Source organism: Poromitra crassiceps (assembly GCF_964638095.1).
Source record: "Poromitra crassiceps genome assembly, chromosome: 4".
In the NCBI taxonomy this organism is placed as follows: Eukaryota; Metazoa; Chordata; class Actinopteri; order Beryciformes; family Melamphaidae; genus Poromitra; species Poromitra crassiceps.
In genome coordinates, this window is record NC_139626.1 from 42,428,889 (window position 1) to 42,454,151 (window position 25,263).

The 25,263-nt window shown below is 41.7% G+C and overlaps 1 protein-coding gene across 1 annotated transcript; it reads left to right on the forward strand.

Annotated features, from left to right (window-relative positions):
* The first annotated feature begins 1,573 nt into the window (after positions 1-1,573).
* Positions 1,574-10,670, forward strand: LOC310774453 (GTPase IMAP family member 7-like). Its single transcript, XM_083634524.1, has 2 exons — positions 1,574-1,656; positions 9,592-10,670. Exons 1-2 carry the CDS (start codon positions 1,650-1,652, stop codon positions 10,446-10,448), a joined length of 864 nt encoding a protein of 287 aa, XP_083490650.1. The 5' UTR covers positions 1,574-1,649; the 3' UTR covers positions 10,449-10,670.
* Positions 10,671-25,263: the final 14,593 nt, after the last annotated feature.

A 25,263-nucleotide genomic window follows, 5' to 3' on the forward strand; every position in this document is an offset into this window, starting at 1 on the left:
GGGTCCGGGGTTTACGCCCCCATGACAAAAAGCGGGGTGGAAGGTGCCCAGAGTAACTCTCGCATTCAGTAATTCTCTCTCCTTTATCCCCCCACCCTCCGCTCTTCCTCCTCACTAACAGGGGCATAACAAAGAGGCTCACTAACATTCTGAGAACAGGCTTCCATGTCTTTCCCTCCGCCTTTGTTTCCCGACTTGTGCTTTTTGTGCTTCTTGCCCATTACTGTCCGCTCTTTTTCACAAAACAAGATTCTGTTGACGTCAAATCGATCGGGCGTGATTCGAAACGCACATAGGTTACGCAAAAACCACGCCAGGGCCGGCCCTAGCCATCTGGGGGCCCTAAGCAGGATATAGATCAGGGGCCCCCTCCCAGGGGCGGGGGTTTGGGGCCATCCGCGCTGGAAGTACTTTTAAGTAGGGGGTGCTGTAAGGAGGGGACTTTTAGCCATATTTAGAAGAATATTTAAAACAAACAAACATGACAATGACGCTCGTTTGTAGCCCTATCAGTGTCAAGCAAGCGTGTAGAACCCAGCAGCCATAGGGGTTGCCAGGTCAGTTAAAGGAGAATTTCGGTTTTTTACACCACGGTCCTCATTTCCAGCTTAAAATATTATGTTTTACTCACCGAAATAGTTTGGCTTCATTCAGATGCCCACGGAAGATTTTAGCTCCGAGTAGTCTCCTCAAACAGGCTATAACGAGAGCCTGCGGCGAGTGCGGCGCATGCTGCACACGCTCGGATGGGGTTACAGTGCGTATCTTCCCCCTTCTGTGGTTCCTCTGAAGAAGTGTGGTTTCACAGGGGGAAGATGGGCACTGTAACCCCATCCGGGGCAGATCAACGTTGACTGTTGTGTTGATGTTAGCTTAGCTTCTAGCTATTAGCTAAATAATTATATTTACAACCATAATGAACCGTGATCTGACAGAAAAAGTGTAATTTAGAGAGCGTGTGCAGCATGCCCCGCACTCGCCGCAGGCTCTCGTTATAGCCTGTTTGAGGAGACTACTCGGAGCTAAAATCTTCCCTGGGCATCCGAATGAAGCCAAACTATTTCGGTGAGTAAAACATAATATTTTAAGCTGGAAATGAGGACCGTGGTGTAAAAAACCGAAATTCTCCTTTAAACCAGGGGTTCCCAACCTTTTTTGTGCCAAGGACCGGTAGATACATGCAGGACCGGTTGTCAATTTTAATGGTTTTAGTTACATATTATATATTTACTCACCAGGTGGCGACAAAAGGTAAATAACAGCCTTTTGTGTTGTATGTAGCCTACAGTATTTATGTTTTTGTTTAAACTACAAACATAAATAAACGTCAACCTATGTTTTAACTACCACACACAGCCTATAATATTATAGCCTATGTTTATTTTTATTTTTTTTTATTTTTTTTTATTTTTTTGGGGGGGGGGGGGGGGGGGGGGGGGGGGGGGGCTGTAGGCAGCCGCTTGGTTCGCATATAGGGCGGGCCGGCCCTAATGTGCCCGCCTACGCAGGCAAGCGATTGGATTTGAGCTACATCAACAGCGTGGTTTTGCGTAACGTATGTGCTGCCTGTCAATGACAAGAAGTGAAGTGGTACGGAACTGGACGACCAGAGAGCGACCGCGGACCAGGGAGCGTCCACACTCTACACTATGAACGGTGAGCACAGAAATGTCCCTTTTTAGGGTAGATTTAGAGGGATATCTCAATTTAAATTAACATTAGGATTACTGTTGTGATGTAATTATTCAGTCTTCACCCAGTCATCCAGCTGCTCTCCCTGCACTGTCGGCCTCCTGGTGCTCTCTCTCTCTCTCTCTCTCTCTCTCTCTGTCTTTACTACCCAGCAAACATTTTCACGTAGCTTATATACCGAACGTGTTCTGTGAAATTTGTTTTATATTCGATATTCGCCTGACATGGTTGTGTACACCACACCCCTGGGTATACACTCTCATGAAATTAGCCATTTTCACTGTGCCATTTTGGAGAAATACAGTCAAAATCTCAATACTGAACTTGAAAAATGTGTTTTTTTTACTTTCTAAGTACTGTACAATCGCATAACTCCATAATCCCACACCATGACTGACATGGTTGTGTACACTACACCCCTGGGTATACACTCTCATGAAATTAGCCATTTTCACTGTGCCATTTCACATGCCTTTCAGACAACCCAATGGAGCGTCCACCCCTCGGAACAACAGCTTTGCAAACATTATACGTTGCGGTCTTGCTTTTTGGTGTTTGGAGAGTACATTCCAGAAGCAGAACAAACTTCCACCAGACACTACAAAGGCCAAAGGGATTACCGTGAAGCTGTCCGTGTTGCCCTGGCTGTTGGCGTTTGCTCTCTCTCTCTCTCTCTCCCTCTCTGATGTCAGCATCAAATTATAGCAGTATTGTAACGTTAATGCCGGTAGCCTCACATACATAGCGACACACTCATGGTTGTACTCATTTGCACAAAACATTTCAGTAAAAATAAAGACACACAAGACATATCTTGGCAAATAAATGTAGGCTATTCACGAATCAATTCAAATTGTTTTGGAAATATCTAATGACCCAATTGTTATTGTGGGATATTTAAGCAATATAGCATGAGAGCCAGTGTGTTGTGGCAAATATATCCCGCTGCTCAGCAGTTATCCCACTCGGCCTGCGGCCTCGTGGGATAACAGCTGATCAGCGGGATATATGCCACAACACACGCAGCTCGAGTGCTATATTGCTTTTATAAAACGGTTTCCAAGTATGATAATATAATAATAATAATAATAATACTATAAGTCCGACTGGCATGGCATTCTGATAGAGTCAGTTGAAACACTACTGTAAGGCGGGACCTCTAGACGTGTGGGTGATTTGATTGGATCGTTCTGGAGACTGAAGTTGACATTGGCCAATCCTGGCGCTTGCTGAGAAGCTGAGAGCTTTCTGCAAAGCCCGACACGCAGCTCGAGCGCAGCGCTGCATTCTCAGCGCTTGCTGAGAAGCTGAGAGCTTTCTGCAAAGCCCGACACCAACTAACGTTACGTCTTATTTAGAAATGCGGGGTTAACAACCTTTTTTTTGCAAAGAAGACATTAGCCCGCGTCTATTCTTGTACAAAACATAATTTTCTGCGAAGTAGCCTATTAGTAAAGTTATAAGCGAAGATCGATTCACAAGGATCTGACAGCTGTCTCCGCCATTTTGTTTTTTCTACATTGTCATTTGAGGTAACCAAAGCCTTTTAGTAAGAGAGTTGCGTCTCATAACCCATGGCCATGGGTTATGAGAGTGGGTTACGGTATTTATACAATGGCTGTGAACCAATCAGATTGCTTGATTTGAGAGAGCCGTTTTATAATATATATTATATTATGAACCAAGAATTGATTACAAAACACTAAACACTAACACTTAGTAGGAGCCAGCTAAAGGCAGAGGGCCCTTATTTAAAGCAGCAATGCCTAAATAGTGCTGATTTAATTTAGAAGTATCCTCATTTGCCTTGTATATTTTTCTTCATTTTGTTTTTTACAAGTTGTATTTTTCTTTCATTTTTTCTTCAATTGGCCGAATTTTTGTCTGTACTGTATAGTCAAGAAAAAATAGCGATGATATCGGAATAATATCGGTATCGGCAGATATCCAAATTCAAGATATCGGATCGGATCGGAACTGAAAAAAAGTGGATCGGTGCATCCCTATCAAATACTATTTTATTTTGAAAATTATAACAGGAAGTGGTGGTGTTTATCTTTGCTAACTTGAACGAGTCAACGTGAGTCTACTGGAGAAAGAAGAAATTGTGTAAAAACGGCATTCAACTGAATAAGAATACACAGCCACAATTGAAACTTTTCCAGCTTGTCCATCATGTGCAAAGGTGGATATTTCGTCTTTCATTCCCTGTTGCCATCACTACAGTCGGATGGCTTTGACTAGGAAGTAGGGATGCACGATATGGATTTTTAGAGCCGATACGATAACCGATAAATATATTATTCTCGGCCGATAACCGATACGATATAACCGATAATTATTATAATAAAAAAATATATATATCGTCGCTGTTGTGCCAGGACCTCGAATGTGCCTTTTTTCACTTTTTTACTTTTTGTCATAAATCAGTGCCATTGGTCACCCTTCACGTCTCTGTGTGGTTTTTAACAAATGCAACCAATGGAAAAGCATTAAAACGATCTTGTGAGTAAATCTCGTAACGCCATTCGCCCTCAATCTGTCAGTCAAACCTCAAAATTCGTCCCCTACCTCCGTCTGTACCCCCCCACGCAGGACAATAAACCCGGAAAAGTCACACGGCAGATGTGCTGTGTATTTCTCATATCGTTTTGACTAATCCTGGCTTCCTCTGACGTTAATATATCAATCAAATGTTTTCCAGTTATTCCTAGGCTGCAAACTTGTTTTAACATGCAAATCGGAGTGTTTTCTGACGAGAATAAAGTAACGTTAACGCTACGTTATGTCAGACTATTTCTCACCCCATGCGAAAGCCCCCGCCTCGGACATGAGAGGCGAGGGGCAATGCTGTTGCCCCTGCGTGCGCCCCCGCGGCCTGGAGCTTGGGGCTCGTGCATGAGCATGCAACTTCTGAAGTATTACAGCGAGGGCCTAAATTCATTTTGCAATATGAGTGTTAATTCAAGCATACGTATCAGTAAGTGGCACGGGATTCTCAAAGCCTGTGTTGAGGGTCATACGAACAAAAATGCACTCATTTACTTACCTACTTAAACTTACATTTTTACTTCAATGTAGAACAGTCATTTCTTACACATGAGATTACTTTTAGCCTTTTAGTCATAACGATTATTGAAAGATATTCCATATTCCAGACTGAAATGTTATAACAGAAGTGGAGTATTGGCCAGAATGACATGAACATTTGGACACGTATTCAGCCGGTATCTTGCATGTTGCGTTCAGGTGCACTGTAAAAAAATATATATATATATATTGCGATAACACGTGACTTTTGCGATGTGTTCATCGCGCATTTTCATATCGCGATGACGATGAAAATACGATTAATCGTGCAGCCCTACTATAAACCATCTGTGTCGTTTCACTTTTTACTGAAAAATGCTGCCACCAGATTAAAGAAAAAGACACTATGGGCTCTATCTTCCCGATTTGCGTTAGCGCCCGTTTTGCGCTGGAACAGCAAAGCCCTAATTGTGGGCATTTCGGCCCGCTGCGCTCACGTTATCTCGGCGCACATCTCTGTATAGGCGTGTTTATGCCCAAAAGCATTGTGGAGGTGTGCTCATGCCCATAAAACCACAGCGTCACCGTCACGTCAGCAGCATCCTCCTCACTGAGAGTAGACTCAGTTCTCAGTCTCTATCCGCTTCGGGACGAGAGAGAGAGAGAGAGAGAGGGTTCCACGACAGAGGCATAGCAGGGGATGAATTTTGAGTACAACCCTATGAGGCCCAGGAAAGAATATTGTTTTTGCCCCATCTAGACCACATAAAACCAGGTCTAGTTCAAATACCATTACACTTATAACTTTCAAATCTGTTCTAGATTACCAAGGGGACCCTACACTCTCACCAAGAAATACTTTCAGATTTGTGAAACTTTTATCATGCTATGAGCACACTTGAACATTAGACTAGGGAGGAATGGTGGCCATCTTGGATTTTAGGCCAAATCTGACTTCCCTCCACATCTGACAATAAACCTTATGGTGAGTGAATACGCCCCTGGAAGGGGGCAGTAGCGTCCAAGACTGGACGCTACTGCCACCCTACTCAATCTTCTTTACAAACATCTAGAAGGTAGTAAAAACCATGCCAGGCTGCTCTTCATTGATTTCTCATCAGCGTTTAATACCATCCAGCCCCATGTCCTGGTAGATAAACTACTCAGCACGTTTGGTTTGGATGCATGTTTAGTGGGCTGGATCCTTGACTTCCTTACTAACAGATCTCAAAGAGTAAGAGTTAATGGGATTTTATCTAGCATCTTGTCATCCTCTACCGGCTCGCCTCAGGGCTGCGTCTTATCCGCCTTTCTTTACATTCTTTACACCAACGACTGTTGTGGCCTTTATAACAACAGATTCATCATTAAGCAGGCTGACGATTCTGTCATCGTCAGCCTGCTTAAGGATGATGAGGACGGCCACGGGCAGGTTATCAATGATTTCCTGTCCTGGTGTAATGATGCTTTCTTGCAGATCAATGTCTCGAAAACAAAAGAAATCTGCATTGATTACAGACGTTCCCCTCCTACACCTCAGAACAGTGTTTTTAATGGTCAGAATGTGGATCTTGTCACCAGTTATAAATATCTAGGCACGATAATTGACGACAAGCTCAAATTCGACCTGAACTCTGACATGTTGTGTAAAAAAGGTCAGCAACGTCTACACTGCCTGAGGAAACTTGCAAAGTTCCAAATTGATAAGACTCTGATGAAACTGTTTTATAGTGCCTATATCGAGTCAGTAATTTCCTTCTCCATTGCCTGTTGGTATGGTAACCTGTGTATTAACACGTTAACTGCCAGCGACGTATGCATACGTCAAAAAAAATCCAGCGCTTGACTGCCAGCGACGTATGGATACGTAAAAAAAAACGTTTTTTTTTTTTTTGACGGTGGGGCGTTGATCAATCCCTTTTACGTCTCCTGTACAATTATTGGAGGTATTGAATGTGTATAATCTATTTTACCGACCCACTAAGTGTTGACAGTGCTCCCCCAGACGAGCGAAATCAAAGAAAAAGGGAGCAAAGCCATTCAAGGAAATGGCGAGGCGATTTTACAGTATTACATTCTCATGAAAATGGTTGGGGGAAAACGCTCTCGTTTTCGCACTGATTGCTGGCGATGCGGGATTGCAAATTTACATAATACATTACAGGTGGAACACACTTTGAAACACGCAGCATAAATATGACCAGAATCGCAAAAGCTTCTCTCAACCAAAACTCCCAAGAAGCGAGCGAGTCGACTTCCTCAAACAGCAGCCTGCAGACAGGCACAGGAGAGCAGCAAAAGCACTGAGACTGTGACGGCCGCGGCAGCCAAGAAGAGGGAGGAGTTGAAGCCTCTCGCTCTCTCCCTCTCTCCCTCTCTCTCTCTCTCTCTCTCTCGCTCTCTCTCTCTCCCTCCCTCCCTCTCTCTCTCTCTCTCTCTCTCTCTCCCTCTCCCCCTCTCACTAGGATTAAACCTAGTGCGTCTCCCTCCCGAGAGGGAGGGAGAGAGAGAGAGAGGGAGGGAGAGCGAGAGGGAGGGAGAGAGAGAGAGAGAGAGAGAGAGAGGGAGGGAGAGCGAGGGGAAGGGAGAGAGAGAGAGAGAGAGAGAGAGAGCGAGAGGGGGAGGGAGAGAGAGAGAGAGAGAGAGCCAAAAATGAATGGTTAAAGTGACAGCTCTATCGAATTTCACAAAAAGCCGTTTATCTCTGAATATTTTTTCTCATGCTAAAACCATGCTGTATTCAACTGATAATGCTTACATAACTACTAACTCTACAAACTAACTCTTTTAGACAGAGAAAGTACACATTCTATTAGTACTTTTGAGATATTGTATGTTCACAAACTCCAAGCAGAAAATAATCCTCGGCGCTTGTAAAATGAGCCACAATCCTCAAAAAAACGGCTTGGCAGAAGCTACCTACAGCAAGAAAAAAACGGCTGGCAGTCAATGTGTTAAGGATAAGAATTCCCTCGGAAAAATTGTGAAGGTGGCCTCTAAAGTAGCCGATATCCATCTGGACAGCCTCGACCATGTCTTTAACAGACAAGTACTTAAGAAGGCTTTGTCCATCCGTTCAGACGCAGCCCACCCTCTAAGCTCGGAGTACAGGCTCTTTCCTTCTGGTCGTCGACTGTGTGCCCCACGGGCCACAAAAAATAGGCACAAGTTCTCCTTTGTCCCTGTCTCCATTCAAGCATTGAACGCTGCTGAGGGAAGGCATTGATGGTTTAGTGTTTTATTATCATTTTTTACTTTCAGCCTCCGCCGCTGTTTGTATTGTTTTATTGTTTCTATTAGGGGTGTCACAATATATCGTCCCACGAAATTTTGCGATAGTAAAACGTCACGATATGTATCGTTGAGATGAAATCTCATATCGCGATTCCCCCCCCCCCCCCCCCCCCCAAAAAAAATAGACTAAGAAACGTCTTTGTTTGTTGAAGTTCAATGTGTGGAAAGTAGTTTGGTTGAACAAGTCTCTGAAGAGACACATGAGAAGTTATACAGGAGAGAAACCATTCAATTGAGTTTCTGGCAAAACTGTTTACTTGACAGGAAAAACTGAAGATGCATAAAAAATAGACTAAGAAAAGTCTTGTTGTTTGAGTTTGAAGAAAAACTGAAGATGCATAATGAGAATTTATACTGCTGAGAAACCTTTTAGTTCAAAGTAAATCTAAGTGACGGTGTAACTATTCTATTTCAAGATAAGCCTTATCTCCAATCTCATGTTTTTTCTAGTTGTTATTGTAATAACAATTTCCCACAACAGCATGTTTTGTATTTGTGCATTTCAAATAAAATCGTATCGTATCGTGAACTGAGTGTATCGTGACACCCCTAGTTTCTATTGATTTTATGGTTTCTATTGTTTTATTGCTTTTATTGTTTTTAACTATTGATTTACCTTTCATTACTTTGTGCACTTTACTGGCCATTTGTGCACTTTATTCTACTACCTCACTTTACCGGTCGCTGCGTGTCTGCACTTTACTGATCGCTGTGCACTTTACGGATCGCTGTGCACTTTACGGATCGCTGTGCACTTTACCGATCGCTGTGCACTTTACCGATCGCTGTGCACTTTACCGATTGCTGTGCACTTTAATGCTACCTTGCACATTATCGGTCATTGTGTGCCACAAACAAGGTCCTTGATGTTTTATTTAGCCTTTTATTTATTCTAACTATATGCATGTAACATGTTTAACATGCTACTTGTGTTGTTTCTTGTCAATGTTCTTATTTGTATGTATATATGCTGCAACTCAATTTGCCCTTTGGGACACTAATAAACTTGAACTTGAACTTGAACTATGTGAGAAATGTCATGCTTTTTGGAAGCAGTGCACAATTGTTATAAGCACATTTGTACATTAGACCCGGGGGAATGGCAGCCATCTTGGATTTGAAGCCAAATCCGCCTTCCCTCCACATCTGATAATAAACCTTATGGTATTCACTCACTATGTGAGAAATGTCATGCTTCTCTGAAAAGGTGCACAATTTTTGTCAGCACATTTGTACATTGGACTTGGGGAAATGGTGGCCATCTTGGATTTGAGGTCAAATCCGCCTTCCCTCCACATCTGAAAATAAACCTTATGGTATTCACTCACTATGTGAGAAATTTCAGGTTTCTTTCAAAAAGTGCACAATTATTGTGCTTATCCGCTCTACTAATACCACTTTAATAGTGAATAATGTGTCCACAAACTACTCTTCCTGTACTTTGCACTGTGTAATATTATTTACGGTGACACCACAAACGAAATGGGAAAACCCTTTGAGAACCCAAGTGACAAGGTAAGGAAGCAGGCTAGAGACAAATGTACAGTATTATTAATAGCCATTTTTCTCTTCTAGTGCTGAATACAAGGAAGATTGTCCTGATGGGGAAAGCTGGAGCTGGGAGAAGCAGCGTAGGAAACACCATATTTGGAGAGACTGTGTTCAAAATCAATCATTTTACTGACCTTCAAACAAGTATGTGTAAAGCAGAGTCCAGATCTGTCCAGGGAAGAAGTGTTACTTTGATAGACACTCCCGGATTCTTTGACACAGCCAAGTCTGAGGAGCAGCTGAAGCATGAGATATTGAGGTGTATCACAGAGTGCGCTCCTGGGCCTCATGCTTTCCTCATTGTGCTGAGGGTGGACAGATTCACAGACCAGGAGGAGGACGTCATCAAAAAAATCAGCCAATATTTCTCTGAAGAAGCTTTCAGATACGGTGCAGTTCTCTTCACCCATGGTGACCAGCTCGAAGAAGGAGAGACAATTCACGAGTTTGTCAATCAAAGTGAAGGTCTGAGTGATCTTGTGATGAAGTGTGGTGGCCGGTGCCACGTCATTGATAACAAGTACTGGAACACCCAGCAGGAGAACTACAGGAGCAACCAGTTCCAGGTGACAGAGCTTCTCCGCACAATAGACGAGATAGTTGAGGGAAACAATGGAGGCTGCTACACCAATGAGATGCTGCAAGCAGCAGAGACAGAGATGCAGAAAGAAAAAGAGGCCATAGATCAGACTAAAATCAATATCTTTAAGAAGGTTTTGATCAAATCGGGGGGTGTTGCAACAGGAGAATCAATGATAGCTTTCTTTTGTGTAGCACTGATGATTGGATTAGCTGTCACAGTTTTGCTAAACATTTCAAAGGTTGTGAAAGTATTAAGACCAACAGGAGCAGCAACAGCAGGAGGAGCAGCAGAGCTGTAGACAGCTGTTAGAACTGCAGCCAGCGCTACGCACATGCGCTGTGCGTAGGGCACCGTGAGGGGCATGGAATTATACCATATAGTCAAACGGACAGTGCCCTGTTTTGAGCCATGATGCCCCAGATTTGAGTGTGCGGACGCTGCTTTTTTCATTCAGCCGTGGTGCCCTTAAAAGAAAGTTGTGGATCTCCTTGTTTAAAACTGTGACACAGTGAATAAACAAACTCACGTTTCCCTCAGGCCTCCTTTTTTTTACACTGTTCTATTGTTCGTCCTATAGTGATATATTGTTATTTCATAGTTCTGGTTTCTATTTGTAACATCGATAATAAGAGTATATTTCTTCAGTTTAAAGAAGATTGCATTTGTGTGTTTTTGTTGGGATGGGGGGCACCGAAGCAATTACGCTTAGGGCACCCGAATGGCCAGCAGCGCTGCTGACTGCAGCGGTCGGTTGTTGGAACAGATTAGGATTTGGGAGGAGTAGCAGGAGGGGTTATAATGTGATGCAACCCAATCGCCAGGATAAAATGTTGGCATTTGATGCACCTGCAAACCAGAATATCAATGTAAATTTGAAACAAAACATCTGAAATATAAGCATCTAAAGCGTGGCATTTTACGTCTCTGCAAAACCTACAATCTCAACTAAAACTACTTTAAAGGGGGACTAACCCCCCCAGATTTCTTACAAAACGGCATTCTACTTGATTTGAAAACTCTGCAGGCAAGATGGCCGACCTATACTCCCTTCTGTACCCTGGCAGAATAAACTATCATAACTTGGCCAATAACTATGTAAGATACAAAATAAAACAAATTGTAATGTCTTTATTTGTTGTAGAATGCAGAGGACATGTAACTGTTTAGTTAAACTCGCATTCCAGGAATATTGTATTTACTGCGCTGCTCTAAAGATAACGTAAGTGGCTCGAGACTGTTTCGTCCTGAAACCCACTCGCTTTGCGCCAGAACACAATTGATTTGGGGGTGGAACACACCAGGATTGGCCAACGCCAGTGCCCAGAAGTGTCGAATCAAATCATCGACAGAGACGCTATGGCCCGCCTCCCAGTATTTTCAGTGTATCAGAGATAGAGAACGATAAATGATAAATATAGCCACGTTATAAACAACAAACTAACGCTGGTGATCCGTATGGAAACAGTGTTACTCGAAATGGTTAAAAGTGATATCAATTTGGTCATTCAGTGGTGTTTTACTGCCATGTAACATAACTAACTAGTGGCTAATATTAGCCACAGTAGGCGATTACCCATTGATGCGTTGCTCTTAAAGGGCTCGCGCCGCGTGAACTACAGTAATAATCACATGGGGATTTTTTTTTTCCCACATGAGTGGGGCACGCGCAAATACCACCATGACGTCATGATGTACCAAATCTCCCATTCATTTGAGGGCACAAAAAAAAGCAGGTTTGAACCATACCCAACCCCAACTTATGCTGCTGGGTTTGTAAAATTGTAACAGATTGGTCTCAAATGTGGAGATTTTGACCAGAATCCTTCACATACCACCCCAAAAGCCATATATATTGGTTAAAAGCTGAAAAAAGTGGGGGTAAGTTACACTTTAACAACTTTGGTTATGTACAAGTACGTACTTATGTGCAAGTACATTTTTTGGCCGTTGCACGCATGCGCCGCCGGCCCGTCATCTCCACTCGTCTATTCCATAGCAGAATATCGTTTTCTCTCGCTACCTTTTCTTCTCCCCCACTGCACAGGTATGATGCAACAGCCTCTGAATGACAGGGGCTCAAAACTACGGTATAAGAACTTTTTTTTCATCGGTCATTGTGCCTGTCTTGACGCGCGAGAGGGGGAGAGAGTGTGAGATCGGCAGAGGAGAGCTCTGTGTAATTATGCACAGTAATATCCGCGGCGCACTGAATAAGGCCTGGTTTTGAAAAGTTAAAAAATTAAAATTAAAAATTAAATTAAAAAATTAAAAATTAACGCCAGGGGGAAAGATAGGGTTCGGCCACGCCTCTTCAGCGTAAAGTGCATTTCGGGGCCTAAAAACATGATGCTATCTTCCCGAGTCAGGCGCAAAGCGCGTTTTTTTGCGTTTAATGCCAGTTTAGTGCCTAAGGCCAGTGGGAAGATAGAGCCCATAGTGTAACTACAGGGTAACAAGACTGTACTTATAGTGTAACTACAGGGTAACAAGACTGTACTTATAGTGTAACTACAGGGTAACAAGACTGTACTTATAGTGTAACTACAGGGTAACAACACTGTACTTATAGTGTAACTACAGGGTAACAACACTGTACTTATACAGGGCTTAAAATTCAGCGTGGGATTGCGAGAATCATGCATATTTTTGCCAATTCCCGCAGATTTGTAATTTATAATGCGGGAGAGGTGCACCAAATGTCTATAATGTTAAGCCGACAGAGCGGAACGAACGTTTGCTGCATACGGACGAGTGGTCGCCATGTCGGACACATTTAGAGAGCGAACCGTTAGCTCAACGTTGCGTTATTTCGAATCCCACAAAACCACGCCCTGTGCCCGCCTACGCAGCAGTCAAGCGCTGGGATTGGCCAGGAGCAAGTCTTTTGTCTTCTTTTGACAGCTCGAATCTCCCACACCACAAACACTGCACGGCACGCAGCCCAGCGATTTCATGAACCAACTGAATTGCTCTTGAGAGCGGACATTGAAATTAATTATGGTCACATACCTTCCTTAGTGTATTAACGCTAATGAAAACGTAATACAAGCTTTTAAAGTCGAACTGAACCCGTATCGTCATGTGCGTCGCAGTCCGTTTCAGACTGAAAACATAATTTGTCTGAGATGACAAATTGAGAGCCGGGTCATAGTATCATGTCGATGATTTGATTTGACAATTCTGTCAACTGGCTTTGGCATTGGTCAATCATGGCGTGTTCCACCCCCAAATCGAGTGGGATTCAGCGTGTTGTTGTGCTACGCGAGTGGGATCCGCGGAGTACCAGGCAGCCAGCTGCTTCGTGGGGAGGGAGCGGACAATCCGATGAATGGGTGCTGCCCGCCCGCCTGGAATCTCCGAGGGCAGACCCCTGACAACCACGCTCTCAAGCGCGCGCCTTTTACGCTATTTCTGTAAATACATATCCCTGGAATGCGCGTTTTACGAGCCAGTTACATTTCTTTGTATTCTTAGAGATTATAGTTTTTGTTTTGTGTTCATGTTTCTAACAATTGTCCAAGTTAGTAGTTAGTTTATGGGATAGGAATTCTGCCAGATGACAGGCACTAGGCGCCATTTTCTACTTCATTTGGAAGAGAAAATGTTCCTGAAATGAAGATTTGATTGACAGCTGCATGTCGTGATATGATTGGTTGAAATGAGGTAGAAATTTGATAGTACTGGGTGACGTCAGCAAATGGTACATTACTGTTATCAATGAAATCTTGAAAAATTAACTTTTGAAGTGAAAAACTAAAGAAATTAGACTTTTGTCATTTTGTTTGCATACATTATTAAATAGGTGCACTGCATACCCAGGTATTTGAACTAAAAGAAAAGAAAAGTCATTTATCAGTTCAGCTCGACTTTAACACATTCCCCACACCACAAACACTGCGCCCAGCCCAGCGATTTTATTAACCAGATTGCTCTTTGATAGTGGACATTGAAAATAAATTACTGTAATATTACAGTAATTTAACGCTAATGTAACGCTAATGAAAATGTAACACAAGCTTTTAACACACAATCGATTTTTAAACATATTTCAAAACAATGTAAAATTCAGGGCTTTAGCCAAAGCTTCAATAACAGAGGTCAGCTGACAGTTTAACTTGCAAATGAAAAATATAAAATATATATAATTAAAAATACAATAGGCTACAGCACATAGGCCTAGCTTCTTCTTATTTTGGCACAGCTATTCATTCCCCCCAGTCCAGCCGTTTGTTCCAGGCCAGTGAAGTCCCAAAAATCTACAAAAACAGAGAGAGGCCTGGCTCAATTAGTGGCAGCGGCAGCTGCCTCGGCAGTTTACCGACCTGCCGCGGCAGTTTAGTTGCTGCCACTGACGTGTAGGGGCGCTGTTTCCCAACCTGCCGTGGCAGGTTTGTAGGGGCGCTGTTTACCGACCTGCCGCGGCAGGTTAGTTGCTGCCACTGACGTGTAGGGGCGCTGTTTCCCAACCTGCCGTGGCAGGTTTGTAGGGGCGCTGTTTACCGACCTGCTGCGGCAGGTTAGTTGCTGCCACTGATGTGTAGGGGCGCTGTTTCCTAACCTGCCGTGGCAGGTTTGTAGGGGCGCTGTTTACCGACCTGCCGCGGCAGGTCAGTTGCTGCTACTGACCTGTAGGGGCGCTCTTTCCCGACCTGCCGCTGCAGGAAACAGTGGTTAAAGGTGCATTCCAACTCAAATACTACTTCCTGTCTATTACTTATGAGTATTACACACAAATAGTAGTACTTTCTGTCTTTTACAGGTGTATTCGACCCAAATACTATATTACTTATAGTTTTAAAGGACTATTACAGTGATACTCAAATGGCGGCCCGCGGGCCGCATGTGGCCCGCGATGGAATTGCAAAAAAATTTTTTTTTTAGAGTGCACCTGAACGCAACATGCAAGATACCCGCTGAATAAGTGTCCAAATGTTCATGTCATTCTGGTCAATACTCCACTTCTGTTATGGCATTTCGGTTTGCAATATGGAATATCTTTCAATAATCTATGATTTAGCTACTAAATTGTCAAATACCGCCGTCTGCTTGCTACCCAGGCACTTATACTAACTTAACCTAACTAACTATCCGGTGTGCACAACATTGTCAGACTAAACTCTGGCTGACACCCCAAAAACCTACAATCCGATACAGAAAAATGTATATTGCTTGTTTATTAACTGGCCCCTGGCCTTCTATCATTTCACGAAAGTGGCCCCCAGACAAAGCAAGTTGAGTATCCCTGGACTATTACACCAAAATACTATAGTACTTAGTTTTAACGGTGTATTACACCCAAATACTATAGTACATATAGTTTTAAAGGTGTATTACACCTAAATACTACTTTATGTCTATAACTTGTGTTTTACAGGTGTACTACACCCAAATACTACTTTATGGCAGTGGCACAGTGGCAGCTGCCACTGTTTGTGTTCACTCACCTGAGCTTATTTCGACCCTTCAAGTCTGAACTGTGTGAGCAGCAGCTGTGTGAATTACACACGTAGTGTTTTATTGACTTGCATTACAGTTAAATGTCATGTTTACATGTGAGAAGTTGTGTAATGTATTATAAATAAACTGAAATAATAAAGCTTCCTAAGAAAGTGCAGGTTTCCCTTTTAGTAACACAGTGTACACAACCTGCTCAAGAACAAACAGAATACAGACACGGTTGGAGACGACCTGGTGAACATGGTGGAGCATTTAACAGTTAAAGAAACACATATTTCCCTCTGGAGTTGGTGGACACAAATGAAACAGAGCTAAAAAAAATAATAAAAAATAAAGACTGAATATTGGACTAACATTCATCAGGTGACACAAACACCACTGAAACTGGTAAAACAAAAAAAGGAAGAGGAGGAGGCTGAGCAGCAGGGGCAGACACACACACACACACACACACACACACATTAGCCATGTGCTTTTTACAATGTAAATTCCCTTGAATGTTGTTGCAATTCAACATTAGATCCAACAGATGTAGCAGGGACAGATTTGTCATGATAAAGCTTGCATTATGATTTCTATCACCCATCATTTATTGTAATTTTTGGAATATTATATTGGTATAAAGTACTTGATGTCTTGGTTGATGTGATAATCAGTAGAATAGTTATATTGGTGTAAAGTACTTGATGTCTTGGTCGATGTGATAATCAGTAGCTCAGCATCTCCAGTTTTGTTTTTTTGTTTTTGTTTTTGCAACCTTTTACAGTAAAATGTTTGATGCAATACTTTAGTGTAAAAGCAGTCTGGGTAATATAACAAATTATGTTCACCAGCAAAGATGCAGGTGAAGAAAGTGTGGAAAGAGAATTAATTGCAAGCAACACCAACCTTTTATCATCTGTTTCGATATCCCAATAGCATTTCTTCACGAATCAATGCAGGGTTGCTGCTCTTTTGTAATGATGAAAAGAGTTTTCACATAATTTCAAAGACAAATTTCAAAATCATGGACCAATTATTCACACTGAGATGAAATATTCACATATAACAGTCCTTTTATGAATCATTTCTTTCCAGTCATGTTTACACATCTGAAACAGAAGATGATCTAAGCAACCATAATTTGTAATCACCAAACTGCCGCTGCAGGTCAATAACTGCCACTGACTTGCAGGGGCGCTGTTTTCCAACCTGCTGCGGCAGGTCTGACCTGCCGAGGCGGTTCCGACCATCGAGATAAATAGGTTCCGACAGATTCAGAGATCATCTTGTGCATCTGCAGCCTCTTGGATCGTCAAGGTTGAACCACACACAAGTCCCTCCCCCTGAAGAATGAGCTGCAAAAATTAACACATTAGGAAGGCAAGCTTATTTACAGTATAGGCTATACAGCCCATTACATATGAAATAGGACTTCAAGCCACGGTGAACGGGACCAGGGACACTACATAAGAGATGTGGAGGGATATAATAACAATAATTTATTAAGATACAATTGGGAGTGCTGCATTGGGTCAAGAAGACATCAATAAAGGTTAGCAGAGTAAAAATCAGGTGCTCTTCTAGGATGGGGCATATATAGATACAAGATAAAAAAAGAGGTAGCTGTCCAGTGTGGTTGCAGGAAGTTCCCCAGGTGTTGAAGCAGCAGAGGAAGACATCCGAGGCACTCTGAATTATATTAAAAATCCTTTATTCTACAGGGATACCAACGCGTTTCGACTCAAAGAGTCTTCATCAGGGTAATGGGAACAATCACATACAGGTGCTGTATTTAAAGCCCACTGAGGGGTCATGTGGTGGAGTCACAACCCCTTTAAAGGAGACAGATGATATGATTTTACATAGTCAACATAGGAGACAGAAGGAGATTTAAAAAATATATATATATGGAAAAGGTGTCTTTCCTAATTTAATCAGAAGAGGTCACATAACAAGGTCACACTTTTAATAATAAAAACAACAATGGCATTGAGTTACCAAAAAATGCAGGATCAATGACAACGCAATGAATTGAGTCATGCATGTATGATTCTATTAATCAAAGAGAGGGCACAACATAATTTAAATCACAGTAGAGTTAAGGCCTGTTTTAGGCACAGCGCAGTTAAGGCATCATAATTTGAAGCACAGTTAAGGCATCATAGTTTAAAGCACAGCACAGTTAAGGCATCATAGTTCAAAGCACAGCACAGTTAAGGTATCATAGTTTAAAGCACAGCACAGTTAAGGCATCATAGTTTAAAGCACAGCACAGTTAAGGCATCATAGTTTAAAGCACAGCACAGTTAAGGTATCATAGTTTAAAGCACAGTTAAGGTATCATAGTTTAAAGCACAGCACAGTTAAGGCATCATAGTTTAAAGCACAGCACAGTTAACACATTCACTGCCAACAACGTGTAAACACGTTTTCAGAATCCAGCTGTTGCCTGCCAACAACGTGTTTACACGTTTTTGGCATCGATTTTTTTTTTTTGACGGTGGGTTGTGCATCTAACCCTTTTACATCTCTTATATAATTATTGGAGCCACCGAACGTTTACAACCCATTCCACCGACCCACTAAGTGGCAACAGTGCTCTCCTGAGTCCTGACTAGAGGAAGGCAAGCATTTTTTTTAACTTGTCACGCCATTCTCACTCCAGCCATTCTCATGAAAAATGGATGGGGGAAAACGCTTTCCTTTTCGCGCTGATTGCTGGCGATGCGGGATTGCAAATTTACATAATAGATTCAGCCGATCTACTATGATCGGGTGATAGATTACAGGTGGAGGAACACACTTTGAAACACGCAGCATAAATATGACCAGAATCGCAAAAGCTTCTCTCAACCAAAACTCCAAACGAGCGAGTCCATCCCGACTTCCTCAAACAGCGGCCGTGCAGACAGGCACGGGAGAGCAGCAAAGCACTGACTGGTGACAAGCTTGTCCGCCCACGGAGGGAGGAGTTGAAGCAACTCGAGAGGGAGGGAGAGAGAGAGAGAGAGAGAGAGAGAGAGAGAGGGAGGGAGAGCGAGAGGGAGGGAGAGAGAGAGAGAGAGCGAGAGGGGGAGGGAGAGAGAGAGAGAGAGAGACAAAAATGAATGGTTAAAGTGACTGTTCCATCCAATTTCACAAAAAGCCGTTTATCTCTGAATATTCTTTCTGACGCTAAAACCATGCTGTATTCAACTGCTAATGCTTACATAACTACTAACTCTACAAACTAACTCTTTTAGACAGAGAAAGTACACATTCTATTAGTACTTTTGAGATATTGTATGTTCACAAACTCCAAGCTGAAACGAATCCTCGGCTCTTGTAAAATGAGCCATAATCCTCAAAAAACGGCTTGGCAGAAGCTACCTACAGCAAAAAAAAACGGCTGGCAGTCAATGTGTTAAGGTATCATATAGGGCTGTGGCGATTCACTTATCTCCCGATTCGATACTATCACGATTCTTGGGTGCCGATTCGATTTATATTGCGATTCTTAAGTATTGCGATTCTACGATTATTGCGATTCGATATTACGATTTATTGCGATTTTTGTTTATTTTTTTCTTTTCTTTTTTCAGTTTGTTTGCTTTTTTACACTAGATTAGAACATGGGAAAAGTTGAATCATACACTAGAGACTGTATATTATATATCATGAGTAGGGCTGGGCGATATAGTTAAAAACAGGGGCGGACTGGGATCATAATTCAGGCCGGGCATTAGATACCAAGCAGGCCAGGCCGATATGGGCCAACGCGCGTGAAGTCCAATTTTACAATGAGATGCACCCACTTTAACCCTGAAGTGTAATTATTACTTCAGACTAACTAATAAAGTAATAAAACCACTAGTAAACCAGTAGGCGGCGCCTGGCCTGCTGTTCAGTGAGTGGCCTGACTGCAAGCACCAAAAAAAAAAAAAAAAAAAAAAAAAAAAAAAAAAAAATTTAAATTTGCGATTATCGATTCTGGAATAAAAGATCGATCCAAAAAATCGTGACATTAAAAATCGCGATACTTAGGTGAATCGATTTTCTCCCCCACCCCTAGTATCATAGTTTAAAGCACAGCACAGTTAAGGTATCATAGTTTAAAGCACAGCACAGTTAAGGCATCATAGTTCAAAGCACAGCACAGTTAAGGTATCATAGTTTAAAGCACAGCACAGTTAAGGCATCATAGTTTAAAGCACAGCACAGTTAAGGTATCATAGTTTAAAGCACAGCACAGTTAAGGCATCATAGTTTAAAGCACAGCACAGTTAAGGCATCATAGTTTAAAGCACAGCACAGTTAAGGTATCATAGTTTAAAGCACAGCACAGTTAAGGCATCATAGTTTAAAGCACAGCACAGTTAAGGCATCATAGTTTAAAGCACAGCACAGTTAAGGTATCATAGTTTAAAGCACAGCACAGTTAAGGCATCATAGTTTAAAGCACAGCACAGTTAAGGTATCATAGTTTAAAGCACAGCACAGTTAAGGCATCATAGTTTAAAGCACAGCACAGTTAAGGTATCATAGTTTAAAGCACAGCACAGTTAAGGCATCATAGTTTAAAGCACAGCACAGTTAACCCATTGATACCTGATGCAGCATTTGTGTGTGTATCCCTTTAAGACCGCGAACCGCGCATGACGTGGTTCGCGGTCTTAAAGGGATACACACACAAATGAGGGATATACACGCAAATGCTGCATCAGGTATCAATGGGTTAAGGCATCATAGTTCAAAGCACAGCACAGTTAAGGTATCATAGTTTAAAGCACAGCACAGTTAAGGCATCATAGTTCAAAGCACAGCACAGTTAAGGCATCATAGTTCAAAGCACAGCACAGTTAAGGTATCATAGTTTAAAGCACAGCACAGTTAAGGCAGAGAGAGTTGGAAAAGTAAATTAATAATAATAATAATATATGCACATATATATATATTATTTTAGAGGAACGGTGAGAAATCATTATCCTCATTCAAGCCAGGGAAGGTGGTGGCTCTGAGGGTATTTATCCAAAATGTCTCACGTTTGAGCAAGTGTTTCAGTCTGTCACCTCCTCTCACGTTTTTGGGGATGACCTCAAGGACCATGACCCTCAGAGTGTCAGGACTGGTGTGGCCTGCGGAACTTTGGCCGTCAACTGCCATACTGTCTGTGCGAGGTTTTTATCAGGGGAATTTATGTGTGAACTCAACTCTATTCCGTGGCTTTCAACTCGAGCTGAGCTGTCACTTCAACTTCATTCTAGCCTACTGTGTTTTTGTGTCTTTATTGTTTCTTAAATGTTTCTTAGATGTATATATTTGTATTTGCTTACATGTTAAGCCCTTTGGTCAACTGCTGTTGTTTTAAATGTGCTATATAAATAAACTTTGCCTTGAATTGCCTTTAGAAAAGCAGCGTGGTCTATGCACAAAAATTTTATTGAAAAATGAAACCATTATTTAAACCTATCCAAATGTTTAAATAGAAAATACATTGGAAACACAATGCAAAAAAAATAAAAATAAAATATACTAATAAAAAACAGTGGTTTTAATTAAGGCATTATAACTACAAGTACGCAAATGCAGGATCTTTATATAGTACTATATGTGTCATTAATTCATTTGTTGCCATTCTTTGTTGACCATTCCGTTAAATGTTTCCACAGACTCCTGACTTTGTGGCTGCAGCCTGCGCGTGTTTCGCATAAGAAGAGTTTGTAAAATGGAAGGTGAGAAGGGTAGTAGTAATATAGTAGTAATAACAAAGTAATAATACATACAGCTTCTTTCGTGGGGTGTGTTGATTTCGTAACATAGGCCTACATTTTCATTGGTCTTCATAGATTCCCATCAGAAGTTCACTGATGTTCCATCATTAATGGCCTTTGTTGGTCGTAAATGTGTGTTTTGCCACAAAAAGGAAGTTGCAAATAAGGACCACCTTCACAAAATGCATCTCAGAGATGCAGTTCATTTTTGTGAAAACAATCAAGGTATGGAGTACAGCTCAATAGAGAAGTGTATTCTGTGATTACTTTTTTAAATTTGAAGATTAAAGCATTTCACCAATTTCATTAACTTTTTTTCAGAGACATTTGTAGTGGCCTGCTACTGCAAAGAGAAAATACAAGTATCCAGAAGTCATTACCATTGCCCATTTTGTGCATTTAAACCTTTTGCACGGGCATTTGACTTCCTGCACCATTTACATGGCAAACATGGTACGTGGTCTTTGGTCCTTTTTTTGGTTTTATTTTTGAAAAGTCGACTTTGATTGAGCTACAATAATTATCTAATGTGTGACTTATTTTCACATTGTCTATCTCCTGCAGGCATTGAAGTGGGGAAAAGACGAGGTAAAACATGGCATTAAATCTTTCTCATTTGTTATTTATTTTAAATTACAATACATTTAATTTTCATTACAAATGACAAAATGCTGTCAATTGTGATAAGTACTAATACAGTACCTTTCACAAGATGTAAAACCTATGTTGTGCATTCAGAAACTATAATTATAGTCACATGTATTTGAATGTTATTTCCCAGATTACAGATTACATTTCCCAGTGTGCGGCAAAACATAAACAGACTGTAGAGAGTCTTTCTAGCCCATATTGCACACTTTCAGAACCACCTCCTACAAATGTGCTTCACATGGCAAACATCCTGTGGCTTGAGTATGGCGGTAAAAAAAAAATACAGCTTTATCAATGTTTTACATTAAAAGCTGTGATATTGGCTGTTGTTTTTGTTTTTCCAGAGAAGCCGAGTTCCTCAAAAAGGACAGCTGAAAAGGACTCAACAGAAACTCCAAAAAGAAAAAAAGACACACATATCACAGAAGACTCCACAGACAAGGAATCCAAACATTTGGCATGTCCGCACTGCACAGCTGTGCTAACTGCCCCGAAAAACTTCCGAAGACACATCAGAGATATCCACAACATTGACCCTACACCCATGACATGTATTGACGTAAAAAATGGAATTTACGTCACTCCTAAATATGACCATAGCCCTTTTTTCCCCATTCATGTCATCAAATCCACACATCCACCAAGAATAGACTGTGAGGTCGAGAAGTGTAGGAGATTTATGCTACTTGCTTTGTCTTCGGGAAATCCAGGAAAAGAATGTGGACACCTGAAAGAACAAAGACTGCCAAGCCTTATACCAAACCATCACTCCTCACATCTACCTCACTGCAGGAAATGCAGAGCAAAGGGCTGATGGCCTCAGACTGGGTTGCCAAATGTGAGGATCTAAACATTGCTGCACAAAACTCTGGAGTGGATAGTGTCTTTCTGGTGGATTATGGAGAAGAGGGATACTCCCAGAGGTGGTATTTCTTCTCTGTCTTCACAAATGAAAAAGATAACTGGTGTCAGTTTGGGAGGACGAGAGTCATTTGATGCTGTGGCAGGACAGTGGAACTGTCAATGTCAGGGAACTGGAAAATCATATTGCTGTATTCATCGGATGATGGGAATGTGGTGGATTTTCCAGGAGTCCCCGGGCACATTGCTAGCCACCACAGATATCCAGGTGGAGGACATTGATGACTTGGAATGTCACATGACCGAAAGCAGCATCACTTGTGAGCCACACAATGTGAACTCTGAAAAGATACGTACAACGACAGAATATTTGTATGCACAAAAGCGCATTCCTTGCCTGCAGGACCTACCTGTGGAACTGAGGACCCAGGACAAAAAGCCACCACCATGTTTTGAACCATCAGAAAACTACTGCCCCTACTGTCCAGGGCCCACCCATCCAGCACTGAATCTTGCTAAAGTAGTCACCACCCAAGCAATGGTGTATGGGATGAGCTATGTGCAAAAAGGTAAGTCAAAAAAAATGAGTGAGTATATACTTTTGCATGATGTATCCATCCGGATATGACATTGATATCTGGATTCAATGACAGTTAAAACACTTTTTTTTTTAGAGTTCTGGGTTAATACAGCTTTACCAATTTAGTTTTTTTACAGGCTACATTTTGCACTTTTCTTTCAATTAACAGGTGTCTCTGTTGCTGTAAAAGAGTGCCCAACGTGTGCTAATGTTGTGAGGTTCCAAGAATACTCCTCTGGATTCCACAATTTTAACAACCGTGTCATCATAACAATGCCATTGTGTGAGCTTCTGCTGTCTGGTTTGGCGGTAAGGTCACCATAAATGCTTTGCGTAATACACTTCCAGCCAACACTTATACATGTGAAAAATGTTAAAGCATATCAACATTCCAAATTAAAAAAGGTTGTCAAAGATTTACTGATAATGGATATCACTTTAGTATTGTTACTTCCCCAGGTTCTCCACTTGTCTATTACTTCCCCTATGACTTAACCCCTGTGTTATGATATAGATGTTATGATATTAATGTGACGATAGATTTAGTTTAATTTTGATAGTGTCATGGTGCCATGCTATCTGGTATGACATTAAAGGGTAACCCTTTATTTTACAGGTCCCTAGTTACATATGAACTATTTGTAATTAGACATGAACACCAAATGTAATTACACAGTAATAATATTATATATATTATATAATATATATTAACAATATTATTTGGTGTTCATATGTAGTTCATATGTAGTTAGATGGTACAAAGATAAATGAGGACATAATACTTGAAATCATTGAGTCAAAGAAGGTATACATTGTGCTAATCTTACTGGTTTCTTAGTATACTTCATTATATAGACATACACCTGTGGTGTATTGCATGCCATTAGGGCAGTACGCCACTAGTGGCACTAGAGTGCACAGGACTGGTTAGAGGGGGACTGTTTGGGTTAGTCGAAGTAGAGTACTTGCCTGTGTTGTACGGAAGCTGATCTCTCTGATTAAAGAAGTGTTAAACATATCTCTTCTGCCGTATTCGTATGTGTTAGGAAACACGACATGGTGTCAGAAGTGGTGCGGCAGTAAGGGAGAGTGAGTGCATACAGAAGAAGCGAAAAAAGAGCTGCAGGCGAAGTGTGTTAGTTAGCGAGTGCACAAGCTAGCTAGCATTAGCAGCAGCACGTCGGCAACAACATGTCCGATGATGAAGGAGGACCATCGACAACGCAGCAGCCACAGCCAGCTATGATTGCACCACCAAACGCCACCTTCACGATCCAACCACCTGAGGCATTCAACTTTTCAAGACCACAGGAGTGGGAAAAATGGATAAGAAGGTTTGAAAGATTTCGACTGGCTAGCAACCTACACATCGGCTCACAGGCTAACCAGGTAAACACGTTGGTCTACTGCATGGGCGATGAAGCCGATGACATCCTACGTGGGCAAGTTCTGTCGGATGCAGAAAGACAGCAATATGATGCGGTAAAAGACGCTTTTGACAAATACTTCGTGCCCAGGAAAAATGTCATATATGAAAGGGCCAGATTCAATCAGAGAGTGCAACAAGCTAATGAAACGGTGGATGCGTTCATCACTGCATTGTATGCCCTTGCCGAAAACTGCGCCTATGGAATACTCCATGATGAACTGATAAGAGATCGCCTGGTAGTAGGACTGAGAGATATTTCTCTATCAGAGAGGATGCAGTTGGATAAAGATTTGACATTGGCAAAGGCTGTTAACATGGCACGACAGTCAGAAAGTGTGAAGAAGCAACAAACAGACCTAAGAGGTGAGAGTAAAAGTAGTGATGTTGACGCTGTCACTGCAAG